Source organism: Solea solea, chromosome 1, assembly GCF_958295425.1.
Source record: "Solea solea chromosome 1, fSolSol10.1, whole genome shotgun sequence".
NCBI classification, from domain to species: domain Eukaryota; kingdom Metazoa; phylum Chordata; class Actinopteri; order Pleuronectiformes; family Soleidae; genus Solea; species Solea solea.
This window is the reverse complement of record NC_081134.1, coordinates 28,206,914-28,229,197: the sequence shown is the minus strand read 5'-3', so window position 1 is coordinate 28,229,197 and position 22,284 is coordinate 28,206,914. Positions and strand designations below refer to the sequence as shown.

At 43.0% G+C, this 22,284-nt stretch overlaps 1 protein-coding gene and 1 long non-coding RNA gene across 2 annotated transcripts; one reads left to right on the top strand and one right to left on the bottom strand.

The window, feature by feature from the left end:
- Positions 1 to 404: 404 nt before the first annotated feature.
- On the bottom strand, positions 405 to 21,781 carry LOC131446680 (B-cell receptor CD22-like). The gene is made up of 8 exons (XM_058618103.1): positions 21,634 to 21,781; positions 19,400 to 19,462; positions 3,587 to 3,952; positions 2,095 to 2,397; positions 1,786 to 2,022; positions 973 to 1,051; positions 843 to 882; positions 405 to 747 (listed from the first exon to the last, which is right to left on the bottom strand). Exons 2-8 carry the CDS (start codon positions 19,431 to 19,433, stop codon positions 535 to 537), a joined length of 1,272 nt encoding a protein of 423 aa, XP_058474086.1. The 5' UTR covers positions 19,434 to 19,462; positions 21,634 to 21,781; the 3' UTR covers positions 405 to 534.
- On the top strand, positions 18,169 to 21,722 carry LOC131447063 (uncharacterized). The gene is made up of 4 exons (XR_009233991.1): positions 18,169 to 18,757; positions 20,570 to 20,733; positions 21,268 to 21,441; positions 21,589 to 21,722. It is a non-coding gene; the product is annotated as an uncharacterized LOC131447063 (long non-coding RNA).
- Positions 21,782 to 22,284: the final 503 nt, after the last annotated feature.

The following is a 22,284-nucleotide window of genomic DNA, read 5'->3' as shown; positions in this document are numbered from 1 at the left end:
AAGCCAATAGTTAAGACACGATCAATAAGTTAGAAAACAGCATAGAAGTGAAGGAGATTCAGCTCACCTGAAACAAACAGGACAGTCAGGAACACGACGACCGTCTCCATATTCACTCACTCAAACGACAAGCTCAACAATCATGTGTTCACTGACTCTTTTAAAGCTGCGTCCTCACTGTCAGCATGGAAACTTTAAATAAAACACTGTGTTATTAATTTCCCTGAAGGTTCTCGGGGTGTTTTCACACCTAATCGGCCTGAATTTGACACGTGGTTTGTTGTTCCGCTGGTTCACGTTCACAGAAGACACATATGATAAATACACAACTATAAGACGCAGTTTCACACAAATGTGTAGATACAATAAAAAAACAGGATCTTTTAGACCTTTTATATCGCACAAAATTACAGTAGATTAAAGGAATAATACAGAAAAAAGCCTTAAAAAAAGACATGTTTGAATAAAAATAAAAGCATATTTCACATGAATTGTATGAAACTAAGTTTTGACTTCACAAAAACCAAACATGGCTCAGTTTTTCTTCACTTGAGCGTAGATGTCCTCGTGGCCTTCAGTGGACGTGGACGTGTTGACCTGCGCGTACACCGTGTCCTGCTTTTGTCCCCCGTCCTGTGGCACGAGCGAGGAGGACGCCTCATGTCTCCACTTGGAGAAGTCGATTTCTCCGTAATGTATGTTTTCTCCGTCTGACTGTGGGTCGACGTGAACGCCACCTGCTGGACGCTGTTTGAAACAGAGGTAAAAAAAAAAAGTGAGGTGGATGCGCTCGTCCACAAACGCAGAGAAATAAATGTACAACTCGTTTAACAATTTCTCACCAGAGTCTGAGGGACAGATGGACGTTTGGACTTCCAATAACTGAAAGACGGAAGTTTTAGTTAAAATAAATGGAACAAAGAAATCGCTAGCAATGATTAGCGATGGTTAGCAATGGTTAGCAATACTCACCAAACAAAGATGACGACGCAAACGAGAAGTACAAACCCAATGATTCCTCCGACGATCAGTTTCCACACTAGAGATTTTTCTGATGGGAAACAAAACCAGAACCAAAACTATAAGATTCAAAGAAGTGGGATTTTATCGATAAAAACTATAAGAATCAAAGAAGTTGCAGTTTAACGATAAAAACTATAAGATTCAAAGTAATCACAGTTCAAAAACTATAAGATTCAAAGTAATCACAGTTTAAAAACTATAAGATTCAAAGAAGTCGCAGTTTAACGATAAAATTTATGAGATTCAAAGTCGCAGTTTAAAGATAAAAACTATAAGATTCAAAGAAATCGTAGCTTAACAATAAAAACTATAAGATTCAAAGAAGTCGCGTTTTATCGATAAAAAGTATAACATTCGAAGAAGTCGCAGTTTAACGATGAAAACTATATGATTCAAATAAGACACAGTTTAAAAACTATAAGATTCAAAGAAGTCGCAGCTTAACGATAAAAACTGTCAGATTCAAAGAAGTCGCAGTTTAACGATAAAAAACTATAAGACTTAAAGTCGCAGTTTAACGATAAAAAACTATAAGATTCAAAGAAGTCGCAATTTATCGATAAAAACTATAAGATTCAAAGAAGTCGCAGTTTGACGTGGTCGTGTAACGTAACAACAGAAACGACATGATAAACATTGACACACTGAAAAAGGTCCAGATATCAAAAATGTCTGGACTTAATTTTCCTGGAGTTGATTTATGAAACGGCTTCAGTCAAAGGAAACGAGGAAACAGCAGAAGATCTTAACATCAGTGTTTACCTGTGAGCTGGATCTCTGCTGACCTCTGCTGACCAACAGCATTGAAGGCCTCGCAGAAATAAACGCCTCCATCTGTGATGCTGAGATCAGCTCCTTCAGCCACCTCCACGTCTCTGCCGAGGTTCTTCTTGAACCAGGAGAATCTGCTGACAGAAGGTTTGGCTCTGCTGGAGCAGGTCATGTTCACCTGGTGACCTTCTGACCTGCTGATGGACACCACTGTGTCCTTGGGTGCATCTGGAGAAGACGTGAGAGTGAAGTAAGAGAGGAGGAGCATCAGGCTGCTGAATCAAACTGAGATTATCTTACATGAAACACTGAGAGACACGTTCTTCTCCACTGTCCTCTCTTGTCCTTCATTCACAGGATACACAGCAGAACAGCCGACGCTGCGTCCGTCGTCTCTGTCCGACAAAATAAAGGTGCGTTTGATTCTCGTCGTAAAGGTTCCATTCGGGTTTTTCTTTATCTCGTTGGGAGAGTCCTGTTGGAGATGCCAGGTGAGTCGAGGGGCGGAGCCAGGACAGGGGGTGGGAGCTGAGCAGGTAAGAGTCACAGACTCGTTCTCCTTCAGATCTGGTGGTATTTCAAGGGTGGGGCTTGGAGGAGAATCTGTGATGTGAAATCACACGTTTGACAGTAAAACTTCCGTGTGAACATTTGGACATTATATATATATAGATATAACAGTGTCATCAGTGTATACTGTAAGCAGTTCTAGATATAACATAAAAATTGTTCAAACAAAAGTGAATTGTGGAGTTCCACAGGGCTCAGTGCTTGGGCCTATACTATTTACCCTATTTTAACGCATTTGTGAGGAACACAAACACGGTGGTGACAGCGTACAAAGAAAAACGGAACTGCCGAAGAATTTTATGAAATAAGGGAAACGTGTTAAAGTGGCGCAAAATGGCAAGGCAGCGCCCCCTAACAGGGAAACCTGGTATAACATAGCTGATACTAAGTTACACCAAAAAACCAAACATGTCACAGACCAAGACGTCCAAAAAGTCTCTGGGCACCACAGCCTAAACTCAACAGGCAGTCAGCTATTTTGAATTTTGCGGGCCATCTTGCATGTTTCTCAAGAACAGAAATGCATCAAAAGGTCTTGCAGCTTAAAAAGGGGTGTATCTGTGGCAGCCATCGCAATTTTGACACATTTTGATTGTTCGTCATGAAACAGGAAGTGACCCATAACTTCACCATACATTGACCGATCTGCTCGAAACTTCATAGGCGACACGAGAGACCCACCCTGAACATGTCTGCATGACCCCCCAACAGGAAGTCAGCCACCTGAAGCTGGCTGTGCCCCGTAACTCTGCCGTATATTGACCGATCTGCTCAAAACTTTATACATGAGACCAGAGACCTGCCCTGAACACGTCCATGAACATGATCTCTGCACTTGAAAACCGAGTCAAGCGCATACCTCCACCTGAAGGCCGCAGCCCGGCTTGCAGAGGTTTGCACAAAAGGCGTGCTGCAACGTCACACGGCTTGCATCTGATAACAGGTCCGAGCACACCTGACTTCCAGGTGAATAAGGCACATGAGACTGTGTTGGGCGAGGACAAAAGTCATACAAAGTCGTGAAACCAGGAATCCATTGCGGTGTCTTGGAGCATATGGTGTCAAAGAGAGGAAAGCAGGGCGGGACAACTCATACAGTGCTTTTAACAGATAAATAAATAATTATCAGGTTAGTATTTAAATTCGTGAAATTCTATTCGGGTTAAACACTGGCACCAGAAGCTTAGCAGCGGCCCTGCTGAGAACCTTCACAAACTCTCACCTGTAACATTGATGTAAACAGAATTACAACTAGCTGTTGCCTTGAATGACTTGCTCTCAATCCTGAAGAAGTATTTGTCGGTGAAGTTTGTCTGTACGTTGTAAAACACTGTGCTACAGTTTTGTTCCTTCAGGTTTCCTCTTATTTCACCGCTGTAGATGTTTTTTTTATTGGTGCTGTTGAAGATCACGATGTTGGGATTTTGGTCAAACTGGGGGTTCTTTTTGATCCACACGCCGGATAACGTCTCCTCAGTGGTCACAGGTTCGAAGCTGCAGAAAATCCACACACATGATCCTGTCAGTGCTTGTATCTTCTGTGGTGCAGTGATGAAGAGATGGGCATCCGGACAATCACCTGAAACACCTGAAGAAACAACAATGACCAGGAGAAGTTCAGAGATACGGTCGGTCACCTGTCACTCACAGCTCTGCTGCATTATTAATGTCTGTAATTCAAGAGGGCGCTCTAGAGCAGGTACACACTTTTGTAAATATGACTTGTGCATTATATAACATTTTTTAAACTAGTTGTAATAGGTAAAGCAGACAAACATGAATTGATGATGTTTGATGAATTACCATGGAAACCATGGACAAACAGATGACTGGTCCTCCTAATTACTATTATAACATCCCATAATAACAATAATAACTTGTTTCTTAAAATTGCATTATTTTAACAGTTTCTCAAAGCTGTCGTAGAAAATAGTGAATCACTTTTTCAGACCAAAATGTCATGATTGAGCAAACAAATCCAATCTCTGGTTTAGACGAGTAAACACGAGTAAATCAGCGAGAATCAAGGCGCCGACAAAGATGTTAAAAACATCCTCTCACCTGAAACGACCAGGACACTCAGAAACGCGCCAACTGCCTCCATATTCACACACTGCTACTTCTCCACAGCATGAAGCTGAGAAGCAAGCGTTCTCTGACTCTTTGAAAGCTACTTCCCCAGTTTGACCGCGGAAACATGCCTCATTGGTGGAGGCTGCACCGGTTTGATGACCATACATCTGTGTTGTAGAAACACAGACTCACAGCAGCAACATGGATGGGAAAAAAACCCAAATGTCTTTTCTCACCTAATGACCTCATTCCAGATTTAGTTGAACTGTGTTAAACCACTTTAAACAAAGTGCTACATGCACACACTGGTCATTTTGTTGTGTAAGTGAGGAAATCCTGCAAGTATTTTTAGGGATAAACTTTTAAGAGATTGTTCCCTTTTTTTTTTTTTAAGTCTGCTTGTGCTGTAGACGACTGAAGACGTGGCTGCCAGCAGCGACGCAAGAGAAACACGATTTTAGCCACTTAACAAAAGGACTTCATGAAATCTACGTCAGCTTAAGTCTACGATAACTTGTTCACGACTTTATCTCACTGCGAGACAGACTCTTCCAACAGGAAACTGAAGTTTGTAAACCACTCACTCTCCCACACCAAAGCACATAGAGAAAATCAGTGATTTTAAATGTGTTCATTTGTAAATTTGACATTTAAAATCCTATCTTTGGGTTTAAATCAGATTTTATTTAGTGAGTTTTGTTCACTAAATGTGATATCTGTTTTCACTCTGCCAGTGTTATTATGAGGATTTGTAGGAGAGAGCTCCAGAGACGGGGAGCTTCACACTCGTGTGAAGAATGGATGATGTAGATGGGAGAGTACAGGAGTACAGGGAGATGGGGGAGTGCCGCTATGGAGAAGTTCAGAGAGGTGTGGGAGTGCCAGGTTAGAAAGATCTACTAGTCTACATGGTGTTTGAAAGGGAACCAGTGCAGTTTTGGTTGTTTCTATAATGATGACGAGGTTATGAATGCAATTCAGGCCCCTGGCAATAATTCACGTCCAAAGTCCCAAGGCCGGACAAATGGGGAAGGCATCCAGCGTAAAACCTTTGCCAAATAAAATAAATATAAGATTCACTTAAAACATTACTCCACTGTGGAGACCAGTGAAGAGTCTAGTTTTTGTTTTTTTGGTGGCGTTCAAATATGAAGGCCATGTCTCCTTTCTTCTTGGGGTCAAAGCCTACAAATATATTGGTCCGCAGCTCAAAGTTGTTGAACCTTGTACGAACAGCCTTTATCACGTCACAGTTGGTTCCTGGAAGTAGCCCTCGAAAATCCCAGAGAAGCAGTGTATCCCCCCCCTACTTCCGGTTATTGCTCCACTCCAGTACATAAAACCAGGATGCTGAGGGGGCAACCGCATCCCAAAACATCCAGAACATCTTCTCTGATGGAAAACGGGTGCAGAACCAGAATTCCTCGTCTGGGGCACAGTATCAGTTGACGGTATGTGTGCAGGACAGGTCCCTCAGCTGACTTTCTGACTCACTTGCAGAGTTGCAGGCGTAGATATGGTCAGTCGCGGGCTCCTGAGCCTCATCGACTGTAGGCTTTTCTTCCTCCACAGCGGAGCCACTAGCATTAGCCTCTTCGCCTGCTCCAAGGCGCGCATCAACCCTTTCTTCATCAAAGTGCGAGCTGCACACAAACGTGCTTCCGTGAAGAATATTAAAAGAAGGCCCTTCGTCCCTCCCTTTCAACCTCACCCAAGTTTGGCGGAAGGTGGTCGTCTATTGGAAAATTGTGAAAACTGAGGTATGGCTGTGAGAGGAGGCAGCCATAGTTTATCAGGTAACTAGGGAACAACTGGAGGTGCAAATACACTGCCCCCCGATTTAACGGCCTTTATTACACTGTGATAAGGTGGAGTGCTGCCCTCCACAGCTCAAAGTTCTTCTGAATTTATCTCAAGCTTCAACTGACTGAGCCCACGATACAGAGTCAGTTGATGCGCGAGTCCTTCCATCGTGGATGTAACATCGCAGTGTCGTGTAAATCAAAGGTAAGTCAAAATGATCTTATCCTTTCATGTGCCAGTGACGTCATCAATCGACCCATGTTGCTAACGTCTCTGTTGCTTCATCACATCAGTCAAAATAATTAAAAGGCGTACCTTACAATTACAAATCTAAATTACTGAGCTTATACGAAAAAGCGAAGAGATATATTTGAGTCTCGAATCAATAAGGACTCAATGGAGACCAAGAACATGGCAGTCGAAACTGTTTTTCCGCACGTTGAAACCTTCTCAAAAGGTTTGACTGCGGAGCAGTGGGGGTTGTTGTCAGAGGGTAAACCTGACAATGACACCAGACTCAGGATGGCAGATATGCTGGTCAAAGTCCTTTACTGCTTCATGGAAACTGTGTCAAACTCTTTGAAACGGGATGCTTCAGTGAAGAATGTGCGGAACATCGTGGAGGACTCCATTGCCCGCAGTTTTGCCGAGGCTCTGGGCGTCGAGACAGTCCAGGGTCCGAGTTCTGAAGCTCTGACGGATTTGATTACAAAAGAGGTTGTCACTCAAGCCGGCAGTAAGAGACCTGTGCAGCCCAAACCGACCAATTCAATGATTCGCTTAGTCTGTAGAATGTTGAAGAAGTTTGCAGGCAAGATGTGCTGCTGCTCAAAGAAACAACGTCGATACAGCAGTGTCCAGACCTCGTCCTACCACACCCAGGCTAAAAGGAATATAGATAGAGAGACATCAATCACACAGTCTGTCCAGTCTGTCCTCAGCGTCAAGATGAATCTTATCATTGAGCCCATTGTGGAGGACGTTGAAAAAGTCGAGTACAACCAGCTGCAGAAGCAGTTTTCTCGGGAGACTCAAACTGCAGCAGAGGACATTGCTCAGTCTTTTACTGAGTACATCAGCTCCAAAGACACTGAATCTGTCCAGTCAAGCCCCACGTCCCAACAGCAGGAGGGAGTGAGGGCAAAGATCTGTAACTTTTTTGCAAGGATGTTCGCCAAAGCCTCCATTTGTCGAATCTTTTCACAAGTAAAGACAAAGTACCACAGTGAGGCCAACGTCTCAGATGATGACGCAGTCAATTCATTGATGGTTGATGTTGAACCTGTGCTGCAGACCGGTGGAGACCCGCTTGGTTTGATTCACAGACTTCAGAATATGACGCGCGACGACATGCTCGAAATGACAAGTGAGCTCAGTGATCTTCTGTACAGCCACTTCACTGGAGATCCTGTTCCAGAAACACTCAAAGACGTCCCACCAGGTGCAGCAGGGCCTGAAATTGAGCCATCTGCCAGCATTTACGCAGATATACGGCACAGAGTGATCTGCTTCCTGTCACTGATGAGCTGGTGGCTTGAAAACCAGGTTTCCCGCTACAGTGACAAGGTGCTCGCGTTAATGGAGAATAAGAAGTCAGCACAAGCTGAGGAGGATGCACAGCGGGAAGCAACAGCTGCTGCCGAAGCTTTGCAGGATGAAGCAGAACGGAGAGAAGTTAGCAGGACGTGTCTCAGATTTGTCGTCACATCACTCATCAGAAAAGTCAGGAAGGCAGTTAAAGGGGACAGGTCCTTTTTCACAGACTTGGAATCCACCATTCAACGTATGGTAGATGAAACCTGGGCTCAACTTAAAGGCACCGAAGTAAACATAATCCCTATAACTGTTGAGAACCTCGACAGGGTCGTCTTCAGAGACCTCCGCAAGAAATGGGACTCCTCTTGGAGGGTCCTGGTTTCCATGGAACGAGGGGACCCGGAGCTTCTGCAATGTGTTACAGCCTCTTGTAAAACTCACCTGATGAAACCTCGCAGTTCCACCTGCTGCTGAAGTCAGATCAGAGTAAGGACAGGACAACGTTATGTGTATGTTGATGTTTAATTCAAGTTCTCCAGTTTGCGCTGTCAGCGATTTCTGCACTGGTGGCTGGTGAGAATGTCCTGAACCAGTATAAGGTTTTTATATATAAACTGAAATCGGCTGAAAAACGGAGGACTAAAAAAACAGTGGCTCATAATAAAAATAACAATAAAAAAAAAAACACAACACTACAGATGGAAATCCTGACTTAGCACTATGAACATGAACCAGTTGATTTGCAAGGGTATGAACTGAATTTTTAACTAGTTCTTCTCAAGCGTGAACTGGCACAAAACGGTGAAACGACCCAGTGATGCAACGCGAAAAATCGTTACACGCTGGGTGTGAATGCACCACGTGACAACTGCAAAAGAAAGTCATCCGAGCGTGATTTCATCTTCACCCAAGATATTCTTGTGACCAAACAGTACCAGGCAATTCTGTTTTTTATTTATTGTATGAAAGTGTACAATTAAAACATTAATATACTGTGTACTTTTAAAGCATTATACAAGATGACATTTTTGAGCTAAATCAAATCCATAATGAACAATAACGTGTCTATTTGCAGGGGTCAGTGCCACACAATGAAAGCAGCGTCTGCCATGTCCAACTGTGTCTGTGAAGAGTGACCGGTCCAAAGATGAACCTCCATAACTCACTGCTGAACCTGGACCTTCACACATGAAGTAAGAGACGTTTCTCGTCGAAGCCCCGGGACGTGACCGAAACCTGAATCAGTTCTATGACTATAAAGCATCACAGAATGACATATGGGTCAGTTACAGTCGTATAGTTACCATAGAGTGTAGTTGTCAGTCGTCAACTCGTGTATGGAACGTGTGTATGCTGAAACAGTGCAGTGTGAAAATAAGAAGGTTACATTCAGCGTCTGTCTTCATACGTCGTTTAGATGTAAATGTCCATGTGACTTCATGTAACGCAGGTAGTTTGTAAAAATAGAGATGGATGCTGTGTGATATTAAACAGGCAATAGTACCTTGTGGTGCCAGGTGTATTTTGTCACTGAAGCTTGTCCATGTGCCTCAGTGCAACAGAAACTTATTGAGGTTTATTTATTTCAAGTAAAAAAAAAAGATTTTAGCAACTTAACAAAAGGCTTGCCCAACAGACTCTAGGCTAGCTTGAAAATAATCCTGAAGCACTTAGGATGCAAACTGCCTTGAAACACCAAAGAAGATGACGTCACATTTACTGCACAGATAAAAAAGTAAATCCAGGTTCCATCCTTTCATGTCCCAGTGACCTCATCAATTCAGTCTCACTCATTCAGGAATGCACGGTTGAAAATTACAAGTCTAAGAAGAAGTACAAGAAGGAACTGCAGAGGAACACCTAAATCAAGAATCAAGCAGGAGACTTACAATAAGGACGCAATGGAGGCACCGAAATTGACAGTCGCCTCTGTCAGTCCACACGTCAAAGCCTTTTCAAGAGGTTTGTCTGCGGAACAATGGAGTTTGTTAGCAGAGGGTAAACCCGACAATGATACCAGACTCAGGATGGCAGACATGCTGGTCAAAGTCCTTTACTGCATCACGGAGACCGTGTCAAACACTTTGAAACACAATGCTTCTGTGAAGAATGTGCGCAAGATCGTGGAGGAGACGATCTTCCACAGTTTTTCTGAGGCTCTAGGCGTCGACTCAGTCCAGGGTCCGAGTTCTGAAGCTCTGACGGATTTGATTACAAAAGAGGTCGTTACTCAAGCCGGCAGTAAGAGACCTGTACAGCCCAAACCGACCAATTCAATGATTCGCTTAGTCTGTAGAATGTTGAAGAAGTTCGCAGGCAAGATGTGCTGCTGCTCAAAGAAACAACGTCGACACAGCAGTGTCCAGACCTCGTCCTACCACACCCAGACTAAAAGGAATATAGATAGAGAGACATCAATGGCACAGTCCGTCCAGTCTGTCCTCAGCGTCAAGATGAATCTCATTATTGAGCCCATTGTGGAGGACGTTGAAAAAGTCGAGTACAACCAGCTGCAGGAGCAGTTTTCTCGGGAGACTCAAACTGCAGCAGAGGACATTGCTCAGTCTTTTACTGAGTACATCAGCTCCAAAGACACCGAATCTGTCCAGTCAAGCCCCAAGTCCCAACAGCAGGAGGGAGTGAGGGCAAAGATCTGTAACTTTTTTGCAAGGATGTTCGCCAAAGCCTCCATTTGTCGAATCTTTTCACAAGTAAAGACAAAGTACCACAGCGAGGCCAACGTCTCAGACGATGATGCAGTCAATTCATTGCTGGTTGATGTTGAACCTGTGCTGCAGACCGGTGGAGACCCGCTTGGTTTGATTCACAGACTTCAGAATCTGTCACGTGACGACATGCTCGAATTGACCGGAGACCTGAGTGATCTTCTGTACAGCCACGTCACTGGAGATCGTGCTTTAGAATCAGTCAGAGAAGGTTCACTCGGCACAGAAGAATCTGACCTTCATCCAGCTGCTACCATTTATAACGATATACGGAACAGAGTGGTCTGCTTCCTGTCGCTGACGGGCTGGTGGCTGGAGAACCAGGTATCTCGCTACAGTGAAAAGGTGCTCACGTTAATGGAGAACGAGACAACAGCACAGATTCCACAGGTCACAGAGCCAGAGCAGGAAGATCCAACAGCTGCTGCCGAAGCAGAACATAGACAAGTTAGCAAGACTTGTCTCAGGTTTGTCATCTCAACACTCATCAGGAAAGTCCGGAAGGCAGTTAATGGGGACAGGTCTTTTTTCACAGACTTGGAATCCACCATTCAACGTATGGTAGATGAAACCTGGGCTCAACTTAAAGGCACCGATGTAAACATCATCTCAAGAAACGCTGAGAACCTTGTCAAAGTCGTCTTCAGGGACATCCGCAGGAAATGGGGCTCCTCTTGGAGGGTCTTGTTTGCCATGGAACAAGGGGACCCAGAGATTCTGCAATGCGTCGCAACCTCTTGTAAAACTCACCTGATGAAACCTCGCAGTTCCATCTGCTGCTGAAGGCAGATCAGAGAGTAAGGATAGGAGACCTGACACACACTTTAGTTTTCTGCCACATTTGTTTATTTAATCCAGGTGTTCCTGTTTCAACTGATTCCAGATTAGGTTTTATTCAGGCTGCGGTTACAGACTGTAAAACCTAATATTTTAAATTATTTTGAATAGGTAAACCAGACGTTTTCAAGACATTGACAAATAAATCCAATGATCATTTTATGTGCGTGTTATGTAATCAATTATAAGTAAAAGGCTAGTAAAGGTGGCCCAAAATATGTCTCCTGTGACCTATCTGTGGAGCGTGGCTCAGGAAGCACCCAAGCCCGATAGTTCAGTCAGAAAAAGCAAAGGTCCTTTAATTGGCAAGAGTCTGATGGGGACGCTATGTGAGAGACGCGGCAGAGGCAGCTTGTTTAGTGATATTATCAGTAGTATTTCTACCGATATCTCTTGCATTTCTCCTCCAAACACTGCCAACGTCAACGCGGCACTCACCGGTGCCCTGAGTAAGTCACCTGCCAAGTTTAAAGCCCGTCAACTGAACCATTGGACAGTTGTGCAATTAACAGACAGAGGTTTGAATTATTAGAGATTACTTCTAATTTTAGTTAATTCAAACTAAATTAAGCATGTCTTCAAATAACTTGCTACCTGTACTTTGAAGTTAGTTCATTTAGGTTTTACCAAATAAAGTACATTTTGTACATTGGTCAACCATTTTCTTTTTTCAGTGCAAGTAATTTATATTACTTTAAATGTCCATGTGATGAATGCTGTGTGATATTGAAGAGGCAATAAACAACTTTTACGTACCTAGCGATACCAGGTTTATTGTAATTTTGTCATTGTTGATGGTCATTGGTTGGTTTTGCAACTTAACAAAAGGCTTGACTAACACAATCTAGGCTAGCTTGCATGTACAATAACGTTACAAAATTCTTGATACTTCACCTCACTGCTAGATACAAGTTTCCAACAGCACGCAGGGTTAAACACCACTCACTCTCCCACACCAAAGTCCATACAGAATAATCCAGGTTTTTAGCTAGCAGCGAGAGGGGCTGCTGGTCTACTGCTGCCTCGTGTGGTCAGTTTGTGTAATAGGGATAAATTTGAGATGCCTACCGTCTTAAAAAGACAACGAAGAAAAGCAAGGCTGCAAGCAGCACTGAACGGTTCCTCACACACAGTGCATGTCAGGTCGTGGAGTGACCACAATGGCCATTGTGGCCATTGTGCTAGAGAGGCCACCAATAATTTGTTATGTGAGAGTATAGTAAATGTAGGCCACACCCTGATAGCTTAAGCTGAATGAAATAATGTTTGTTACTGAAGGTGAACTTCCTGTTGCCAGTAGGTGGCACAATGGCTGGCTTTGAGGGGGTATCACTGAGGACCAAGATGAAGAAGGATAGAGACTGGGTGGAGGCCTGCTGTGTGCTATTCCTGCAAGCAAACATTTGGCCACTCAGGTGAGGGCGGTGTTTGTCTTGGCGGAAGCCTGCTGCGCAGCTAGTGGGAACACCAAGTGATCACTCGAAATATTGGTCAGGTCGCAATTTACACAAGTCATGATGTGAACACAAGGTTTGGTGAGGTTTTGTGCATGACAAGGCCCTTAAAGACTAAAGGCATATTTTCAGTGAGTGGAGCGGTTTGGTTTGGTCAGCTCCACCCATGAAACCGAATGAGGGACCAATGGGACCGGAGTGAGGTCACATGATTACACACTCCAAGGGCCGGGTTCCATCCTTTGATGTGCCAGTGACCTCATCAATTAATTTTAGGTTATTCCAGTGCCCTCAGCAAGGCAGTGATGCAACTTAATGGATGCCAACTGCCGTAAGACATCCCAAAACAAACAAGAACAACTAATCAGTTCTTGCTAATTCAAGGAATAATAAAAGTGAACTTGAAAATTACAAATCTAATTTAAGGAGGAACCCCAAAGAAACACTTGGATCAGGAATCAATAAGGACCAAATGAAGACGCAGAACATGACAGTCGCCTCCGTCAGTCCACACGTCAAAGCCTTTTCAAGAGGTTTGTCTGGGCAGCAATGGAGTTTGTTGGCGGAGGGTAAACCTGATAATGATACCAGACTCAGGATGGCAGACATGCTGGTCCAAGTCCTTTACTGCATCACAGAAACTGTGTCAAACACTTTGAAACACGATACTTCATTGAAGAATGTGCGCAAGATCGTGGAGGAGACAATCTTTCACAGTTTTTCTGAGGCTCTGGGCGTCGACTCAGTCCAGGGTCCGAGTTCTGAAGCTCTGACGGATTTGATTACAAAAGAGGTTGTTACTCAAGCCAGCAGTAAGAGACCTGTGCAGCCCAAACCGACCAATTCAATGATTCGCTTAGTCTGTAGAATGTTGAAGAAGTTTGCAGGCAAGATGTGCTGCTGCTCAAAGAAACAACGTCGACACAGCAGTGTCCAGACCTCGTCCTACCACACCCAGGCTAAAAGAAATATAGATAGAGAGACATCAATGGCACAGTCCGTCCAGTCTGTCCTCAGCGTCAAGATGAATCTTATCATTGAGCCCATTGTGGAAGATGTTGAAAAAGTCGAGTACAACCAGCTGCAGAAGCAGTTTTCTCGGGAGACTCAAACTGCAGCAGAGGACATTGCTCAGTCTTTTACTGAGTACATCAGCTCCAAAGACACCGAATCTGTCCAGTCAAGCCCCAAGTCCCAAAAACAGAAGGGAGTGAGGGCAAAGATCTGTAACTTTTTTGCAAGGATGTTCGCCAAAGCCTCCATTTGTCGAATCTTTTCACAAGTAAAGACAAAGTACCACAGCGAGGCCAACGTCTCAGACGATGATGCAGTCAATTCATTGCTGTTTGATGTTGAACCTGTGCTGCAGACCGGTGGAGACCCGCTTGGTTTGATTCACAGACTTCAGAATCTGTCACGTGACGACATGCTCGAATTGACCGGAGACCTGAGTGATCTTCTGTACAGCCACGTCACTGGAGATCGTGCTTTAGAATCAGTCAGAGAAGGTTCACTCGGCACAGAAGAATCTGACCTTCATCCAGCTGCTACCATTTATAACGATATACGGAACAGAGTGGTCTGCTTCCTGTCGCTGACGGGCTGGTGGCTGGAGAACCAGGTATCTCGCTACAGTGAAAAGGTGCTCACGTTAATGGAGAACGAGACAACAGCACAGATTCCACAGGCCACAGAGCCAGAGCAGGAAGATCCAACAGCTGCTGCCGAAGCAGAACATAGACAAGTTAGCAAGACTTGTCTCAGGTTTGTCATCTCAACACTCATCAGGAAAGTCCGGAAGGCAGTTAATGGGGACAGGTCTTTTTTCACAGACTTGGAATCCACCATTCAACGTATGGTAGATGAGACCTGGGCTCAACTTAAAGGCACCGATGTAAACATCATCTCAAGAAACGCTGAGAACCTTGTCAAGGTCGTCTTCAGGGACATCCGCAGGAAATGGGGCTCCTCCTGGGGAGTCCTGGTTGCCATGGAGAGGGGGGACCCAGAGCTTCTGCAATACATTGCAACCTCTTGTAAAAATCACCTGATGAAACCTCGCAGTTCCATCTGCTGCTGAAGGCAGATCAAAGTAAGGATACAAGGACCTTTTTTCTTTCCAGGAGCTTCAGTTTCCCCTGAAAACCCCCGACACCACCGAACAGCGTCTCAGTTTGATGACAGGTAAATCATGTTTTGGGTTTGCCTCTTCTTCTTTGGTGTTTTACAGCAGTTGGCATTCATAATCCAGCATTACCGCCCCCTTTTGGATTTAATCACCATGACAGTCTTAGCCAAACTACTTAATTCTGCTGAACATGAACGTTTTGGCCCCAAAGAAAAGCAGAGCGCACACAAAAAAGTCTACAAGTTAACTGCCTTGTACCAGTGAGACCCACTTAATAGTGGCTCAGGAACACAAACTTGTTTCAACAAGTGTGTACGGCACTTCAAACCGGAATTTTTAAATTAGCAGAGGGTCAAATATCTCTATACAATTCCCGATTCAGGGAAGTGAATATAGGTATCATATAGGTACTTAAAAAGTACCTATAAATTTAAAAAAATTATAAACATTTATATTGTTTACACTTGATTCATACATCTGAGCTAAGCCAAACTTGTTTTAACTATATTATTTAAATTGTTCTTAAAAAAATATGAAAAATAAAACCAAACAAAAAAAGAATTTAAAAAAAACCTATTGTAAAATATATGAAAAAAATAAATAAATAAAGCATGTCTTAACCTGCCTCATAACAGGAAAATCGTACCCTATTAGAACGTGACAAAACGTCTGACAAACATTTCCAGAATCCAGAAGAGGGCAGTAATTCAACATGATGGATGCTAACAGCTGTCAAACCCCACAATGTAGCGGGAACTTCAAAAACCTATGTACAAGCTTAAATGTTCTCAATAAGACTAACGTTTCCATACCGGAACGGTTGAATTTGGACAAGAAATGTGGGAGGAGACAGGAACGGAAGAATGGTGACTTAGCGTGGAACAGTTCGGTTTGGTTTAGTTGCATTCCCATTAGGAATAGAACCAAAGGAACCAATAGACCCCCAACTGTTCCGCTCTTTGGCACCCTTCCCTTGGGGTACCAGAGTAAAACGGTACGGTCAGGGTGGAGCTGCAACAGCTGATTGGGGCGACAGAAAAAGTCAAGGCAAAACGCCGGCAAACGTTGTGTTGGTGTCTTTTGTTCCATGTCGTTGTCCACTGTTGTCTGTTGTGTTGGTGTCTTTTGTTCCATGTCGTTGTCCACTGTTGTCTGTTGTGTTGGTGTCTTTTGTTCCATGTCGTTGTCCACTGTTGTCTGTTGTGTTGGTGTCTTTTGTTCCATGTCGTTGTCCACTGTTGTCTGTTGTGTTGGTGTCTTTTGTTCCATGTCGTTGTCCACGGTTGTCTGTTGTGTTGGTGTCTTTTGTTCCATGTCGTTGTTCACTGTTGTCTGTTGTGTTGGTGTCTTTGTTCCATGTCGTTGTCCACTGTTGTCTGTTGTGTTGGTGTCTTTTGTTCCATGTCGTTGTCCACGGTTGTCTGTTGTGTTGGTGTCTTTTGTTCCATGTCGTTGTCCACTGTTGTCTGTTATGTTGGTGTCTTTTGTTCCATGTCGTTGTCTGTTATGTTGGTGTCTTTTGTTCCATGTCGTTGTCTGTTATGTTGGTGTCTTTTGTTCCATGTCGTTGTCTGTTATGTTGGTGTCTTTTGTTCCATGTCATTGTTCGCTGGTGGGCAGTCAAGGTTCTGTGACCCAGGACTTTACCATTCCAAACCGTACCGTACCACCAGTGATATGGGTGAAAGACAGTATATTTGCGTGATTGGAATTCTGTTGGTTGTGGTTAGCACTCCTGCTTTTGCAGCAAGAAGACTTGGAACAAGGGTCTTTCCGTGTGGAGTTCGCATTCTCTGCTCGTGTGTGCGTGGGTTTTCTCCAGTTTCCTCCCACAGTCCAAAAACATGCAATATGGGGATTAGGTAAATTTGACAATTAATTGACCGTAGGTGTGAATGTGAGAGTGAATGGTTGTTTGTCTCTATGTCCCTGTGATGTCCGTGTCCATGATTTTATATTTTAATTTATTTTTTATGTTGGTGCTGCCCTCCACAGTTCAAAGCTTCAAAATTCTTCATTGCAGTTGTTTTTTTTGAATCGCAACTTGAAATTCTTTCTCGCAGTTTGAAGTTCTTTCTCGCAGTTCAAAGTTCTTTATCGCGGTTCACAATTCTTTATCACAGTTCAAAGTTCTTTATCGCAATTTGAAATTGTTTATTGCAGTTCGAAGTTCTTTATCATAATTTGAAGTTCTTAATCGCAATTGGCAAGTTTGTTTTTATCCCAGTTGCGACTTGTCTCAGGTGAAACTTCTAATGACAGCCTCCAACAGACTGACAGGTGTCACAGTTGTCGACCGCAGTTTCGTTGTTAGTTATTATGTAATAAATCACGTCTCATGCAGATGTTAGTGTCATTCATTTCATACCAGTCATCGCCTGCTGGTGGCGCTACAGGTAAAAAAAAATACCAAAAAAGTTTATTTATTCACTATTATTAGATTTTATAAAAATTTTAATACATAAGAAAATCATCAAATGAAGAAGACGAAGATCGCACAAAAGGTATGTAGCTACTTTCATGTTCTTTTAATAATTTACAATAAATGATTGTTTTCATACTGTGAGCCTTTTTTTAATATTATTGGGTTTGTTATAATTGTTTTATAATTTGTTAAAAAAATTATTTTGTTTTCAGTTGAATTGTGTGTGAGATGAATAAAGCTGTAATTAAAGAGTGTGTGTTTTATTAAAAGTGTTTCTTATGAATGTTTATTTATGAATTCACTAACAGCATAATAACAGGACACTAAATACAATCGAAAGTGCAGTTTTTACAGTTATTTTAATACGGAGTAAATATTTAATTAAATAAATAAATAACATCTGTTATATGTCTTAAAATCTCTTTTATCTTTTATTTACTGAATATTGTAATATAATTTATCTCAGACGTTGACTGAAGTGACTGAAAACACAAAAACAAAAAAGACAAAGACGTGAAACCAGGATTCATTTATCTGGTTTAACTTCTGTCTCGTCGTGGTATTTCTCTTCTTCTTTCAGTCGTTGAAAAAAAGACGAGACACAGAGGATAATAATAATAATGGTGATGTGAAACCTGGGTTCATTTATCTCAGTTTAATGGCGAAAGGTCGTCTTAGAAAAGCTTATCGTTATAAATAAAGTCAACCTCTATGACGACATCATTCTAAAATCCGCCTCCTCTGTTTAGACTTAATGCAAATAAAAGTACAGTTTTTGTATCTTTTATTTTGTCCAAAAATCTCTACAGAAAACCTGTAAATAACTGCCAGAGATTAAAAGTTCTTCTGGAAGTAGAGCTTGAGTCGTGATCATTTTGTAAAAGTCACAAAATAAGGTTTTTATTTTATTTCTGTTCATAAAAACGATTTTAAAAAAGTTTGCGGGTTTTTTTGCTCAGGTGTTTATGAAGTTGGTGAAAATGTCAGATTATCTTCAGGTTTGCAGTCTTACAGCCTCTGTACACATTTCAACACTGTAATCTCTAAGAGGAAAAGAGTTTTAATCCTAAGGTTTTAAATAATGGTTCATTCATTTGTGTTACAGGAAACTCACAAGTAAGTGTCGTCTCAGTTCTTATCTCCTCATAGTTTCCATGGTAACGGAGCGTGGCGTGACGTGACGCACACTTGACTGGACTCATTCCACCTGATTCTTGTCTCCAGTTGACAGTTGTTTTTTTTAAAGCTTGCCTTTCAGACGCAGTTAAGTCGAGGACATGGCAGAGCGTGTGGACGGAGACGGCCGGGACAGAGCAGAGTCTCCGGTGTCCGTGTGTCTGTCCGTGAGGTCCCGCCAGTCCAAAGATGAACCTCTGTACTTTGCTGGTGAACGTGGACCCGGGAGAACAGAGTGAGTTGGATTACTTTTAGTTTATTTGAAGCTGCTCCTGGTTTGTTTAAGGCACATTTAAACTCTTAAAGTGGTTACATTTACATGCTACTTTTAAGAGTTTCCCACTGACAGACTTTTTCCCCCCCCTTAAAACAAGAATGAATCCGTTGCTTATGACAACGACACGTTCAAGTCAGTGAAGAGCGACTGGTCCAAAGATGAACCTCCGTTCTTCAGTCCTGCACCTGGACCTCCACACAGGAAGTAAGAAACTGAAGAGTAATATAATAAAAATCATCAGCTCATTTATCAAATGACCAGTGTCTTCACTCTTCAGCTGCAAGTCCATAATGAGCGACTGGTCCAAAAACCAACCTCTGAACTTCAGTTATGTAGAGAGAAACTCAAAGACCTGCACCTGTGGAGTGACATCGAGTCGATCCATTTACACGAGAGAGGGGGACAAGTATTCAGGGCTCATCAGAGACGAGTGTCGGGTTCCGAAATAGTTTGTGTGTTTGTGTTGCGTAGAAAACCACGACACAACTGTGCTATGATGACGTCGCCCACGTTGACATTAAAGTTCCATTAAAGTTGTTTCACTGAACGTGTCGAGTGCACCTGAATCATCATCAGTCATGTGATGAAACAAACACGTACCTGTGTGGATGAAGCCACAGACAGACTCAAACATGCTCCTCCCACCTGGTTTCACCAGTCGACCTGTCAGCAAAGAGACAAAGAGGGAAAAACCTGCTGAGTCATGTTCAGTCGTACATTGTAAACGATAAGGTATGGAATCAAAACAAGAGGTCACATGACAACACTTGTCATGTGACTCAACTGGCTGCATCTGATTGGCAAGATTTTGTCAGCCATAGCCAACAGGGAGAGAAATAGATTGTGCATGTAATAAAGAAAAAAAAAAAGATTGAACGTCACTTAGCCAAATGGAACGGCGTAAAAGTACCATTCACATATATACTCAAGTAAAAGTATGTTGTAAATGTAGCACATTACTACCCACCTCTGGCTCAGGGGTATTACAGATTTAACCTTTATCTTAAGGCCCTGGTATACCTCCGTGCACCAGGCTGCGTGTTGAGCGTGCTGGGTGTGCGTGTACAGCACAAACCGGTAGGAGTATTAAGCCTCGCTCACCAAGCAGAAAATAACATTTCAACAACAGAAGATTGTCATCTGACCCTCGAACCGGTGGACACCCCGACTCCCCTGCGTGACAGACCTTTCAGCTGTGAGCTGCTCGAACCAGACACCCAGAGATCATCCAGAGAGCCATCAGTGGCCTTAAGGAGATCAAAAGTGATCATTTTTCTCCTGACAGAAACATCAACATCTTCCACTGTCTGACAGAGATGAACGACCAATCGGTGCATCAGGAGATCTAGGGTTCCTGAAGTCTGAGGAGAGATCTGAGAAGAAGCTCTCTGAGATCCACTGCTCAGCTCTGGCTTACATGTTGCAGATGTCAGAAAAGGTTCTGGATGAGCTGGACCTGGAGAAGTACAACGCATCAGTGGAGGGACGATGGAGACTGATCCCAGCTTTGAGAAACTGCAGGAAGGCTCGGTGAGTCCAGAGGTCTGATTACACGACTCCACTTCATCGTCAATGGACTGTTCAGAATAGAGGCGTTATGTTTTTAACATTAGTTGAGGCTGATGCAGGGTCACTGGCTTTCAGGCTATAATAGGGTACAATATGTAGCCTTTAATGATGATGGTTTTACCAAAGTTATTTGGTAATATAAGCAAATATTAGACTGTAGAGTATTTTTATGCTAACAGAGTTTTTTTTGTGTAACCTCAGACTCACTGGTTGTCGACTCACTGTGGCGTCGTGGCCTCAGCTCTTAGGTCCAACCCCTCCCACCTGAGAGAGCTGGACCTGAGTGGAAACTACCTGGAGGATTCAAGAGTGAAGCGGCTGTGTGATGGACTGAAGAGTCCACACTGTCACCTGGAGACTCTGAGGTCAGTCCACTGTAACTGATGAGCCAATCACAGTATCAGCTTTGCTAATGCCCGCTAACATTAGTTGGGATGCAACATTAATATATTCATATATAATCAACTCAACACAAACGGGAAACGCTGGTTCAGGTTCAGAGACGGACTGCACATGCTAATGCTAATCCCGCGTAGAACACGAAGAAGAAAACCATGTTTACTGGAAAACAAAACGGCTCCAACTCTAATAAACTAAATCCACACGACACGAACAAAAGACCAGTTTAGCTGTGTGCTGACAATGCAACACGTAGCCTACGATCAATAACAGAAGATAAAACTGCGTCCAAACAGTAACTTTCCATCAACTTAACTCACCGTTTACATACAGATAAAAATTAAACAACACTGTCTGCAGGTGAGAACGTGAGATTTATAGTAAAAGTATCTGTGTTTACAAGCGGCAGCCATCTTGGAATCCGGTGTCAGAATGTCGACATGAGGTTGTTCCATCTTCTTCAGGAATTAATGGTTCTTACACTTTTCTTTATCTTAAAGGTTGAAAGGGTGCGGTTTGACAACGTTCAGCTTTGCTCCTCTGGCGTCAGCTCTGAAGACCAACCCGTCCCACCTTAGACATCTGGACCTGAGCAGCAACGAGCTGCAGGACTCGGGAGTGGAGACACTGAGTGGTTTCCTCCAGAGTCCCAACTGTCATCTGGAAACTCTGAGGTCAGACACACATGTTTTAGATCCATGCTGAGATTTACCTCATGTTTTTTAAAGTGGGTTTTTTTGTGTGGTGACCAAAACCCAAAACCAGTCAGCTGGTTCTCAGCAGGAAATTTGACCCTTGTGATGGGGTTTCTTCTCTTTCAGAATGAGCTACTGTTATTTGTCAGGGGTCAGCTGTTCTAATCTGACCTTTGCTCTGAAGGCAAAGGGCTCCCACCACCTGACGGAGCTGGACCTGAGCTACAACAACCTTGGGTTGGCTTTGGACCGGGAGGAGCTGTGTGCTCTGGTGCCCAATGTCCAGTGTGAACAGTGGAATTTGGACCTGGTAAACTTGCATTTGGCGAAAACATGACTGCAAACAGATACACGAGGAAAACAATGTTAACATGTTCAGTAAACAACTTTTTTTTTTTTCCAATGTCTGCCACGCATAAATATTTGTTAATTTGTGTTTATATCATTAAGACTCAGCTTCTAAACTCTACGTCAGTTTAAGTCTATGACATCTTAAGAACATGTTCACGTCTTTATCTCACTGTTAGACAAAATTTTCCAACAGGAGACTGACGTTTGTAAACCACCTTCTCCCACACCAAACCCCATGGAGAAAATCAATTTTTCAAGCTATTATTTTAGCTTGTGGAGACACAGGAGCTGCTGGTCTACTGCGGCCTCATGTGGTCACTTTGTGTCACTACGGTAAGGTAAATTGGAATGAAGGATTTTTAATGCCAAAAATTACAAAATAAGACATTTGAACTTAGTGATGGAGGCAGCAGTGGATCAATAACTCCTGTGTGCTGTGATGTTAAAATCCCTGATTTTCTCTATGGGGTT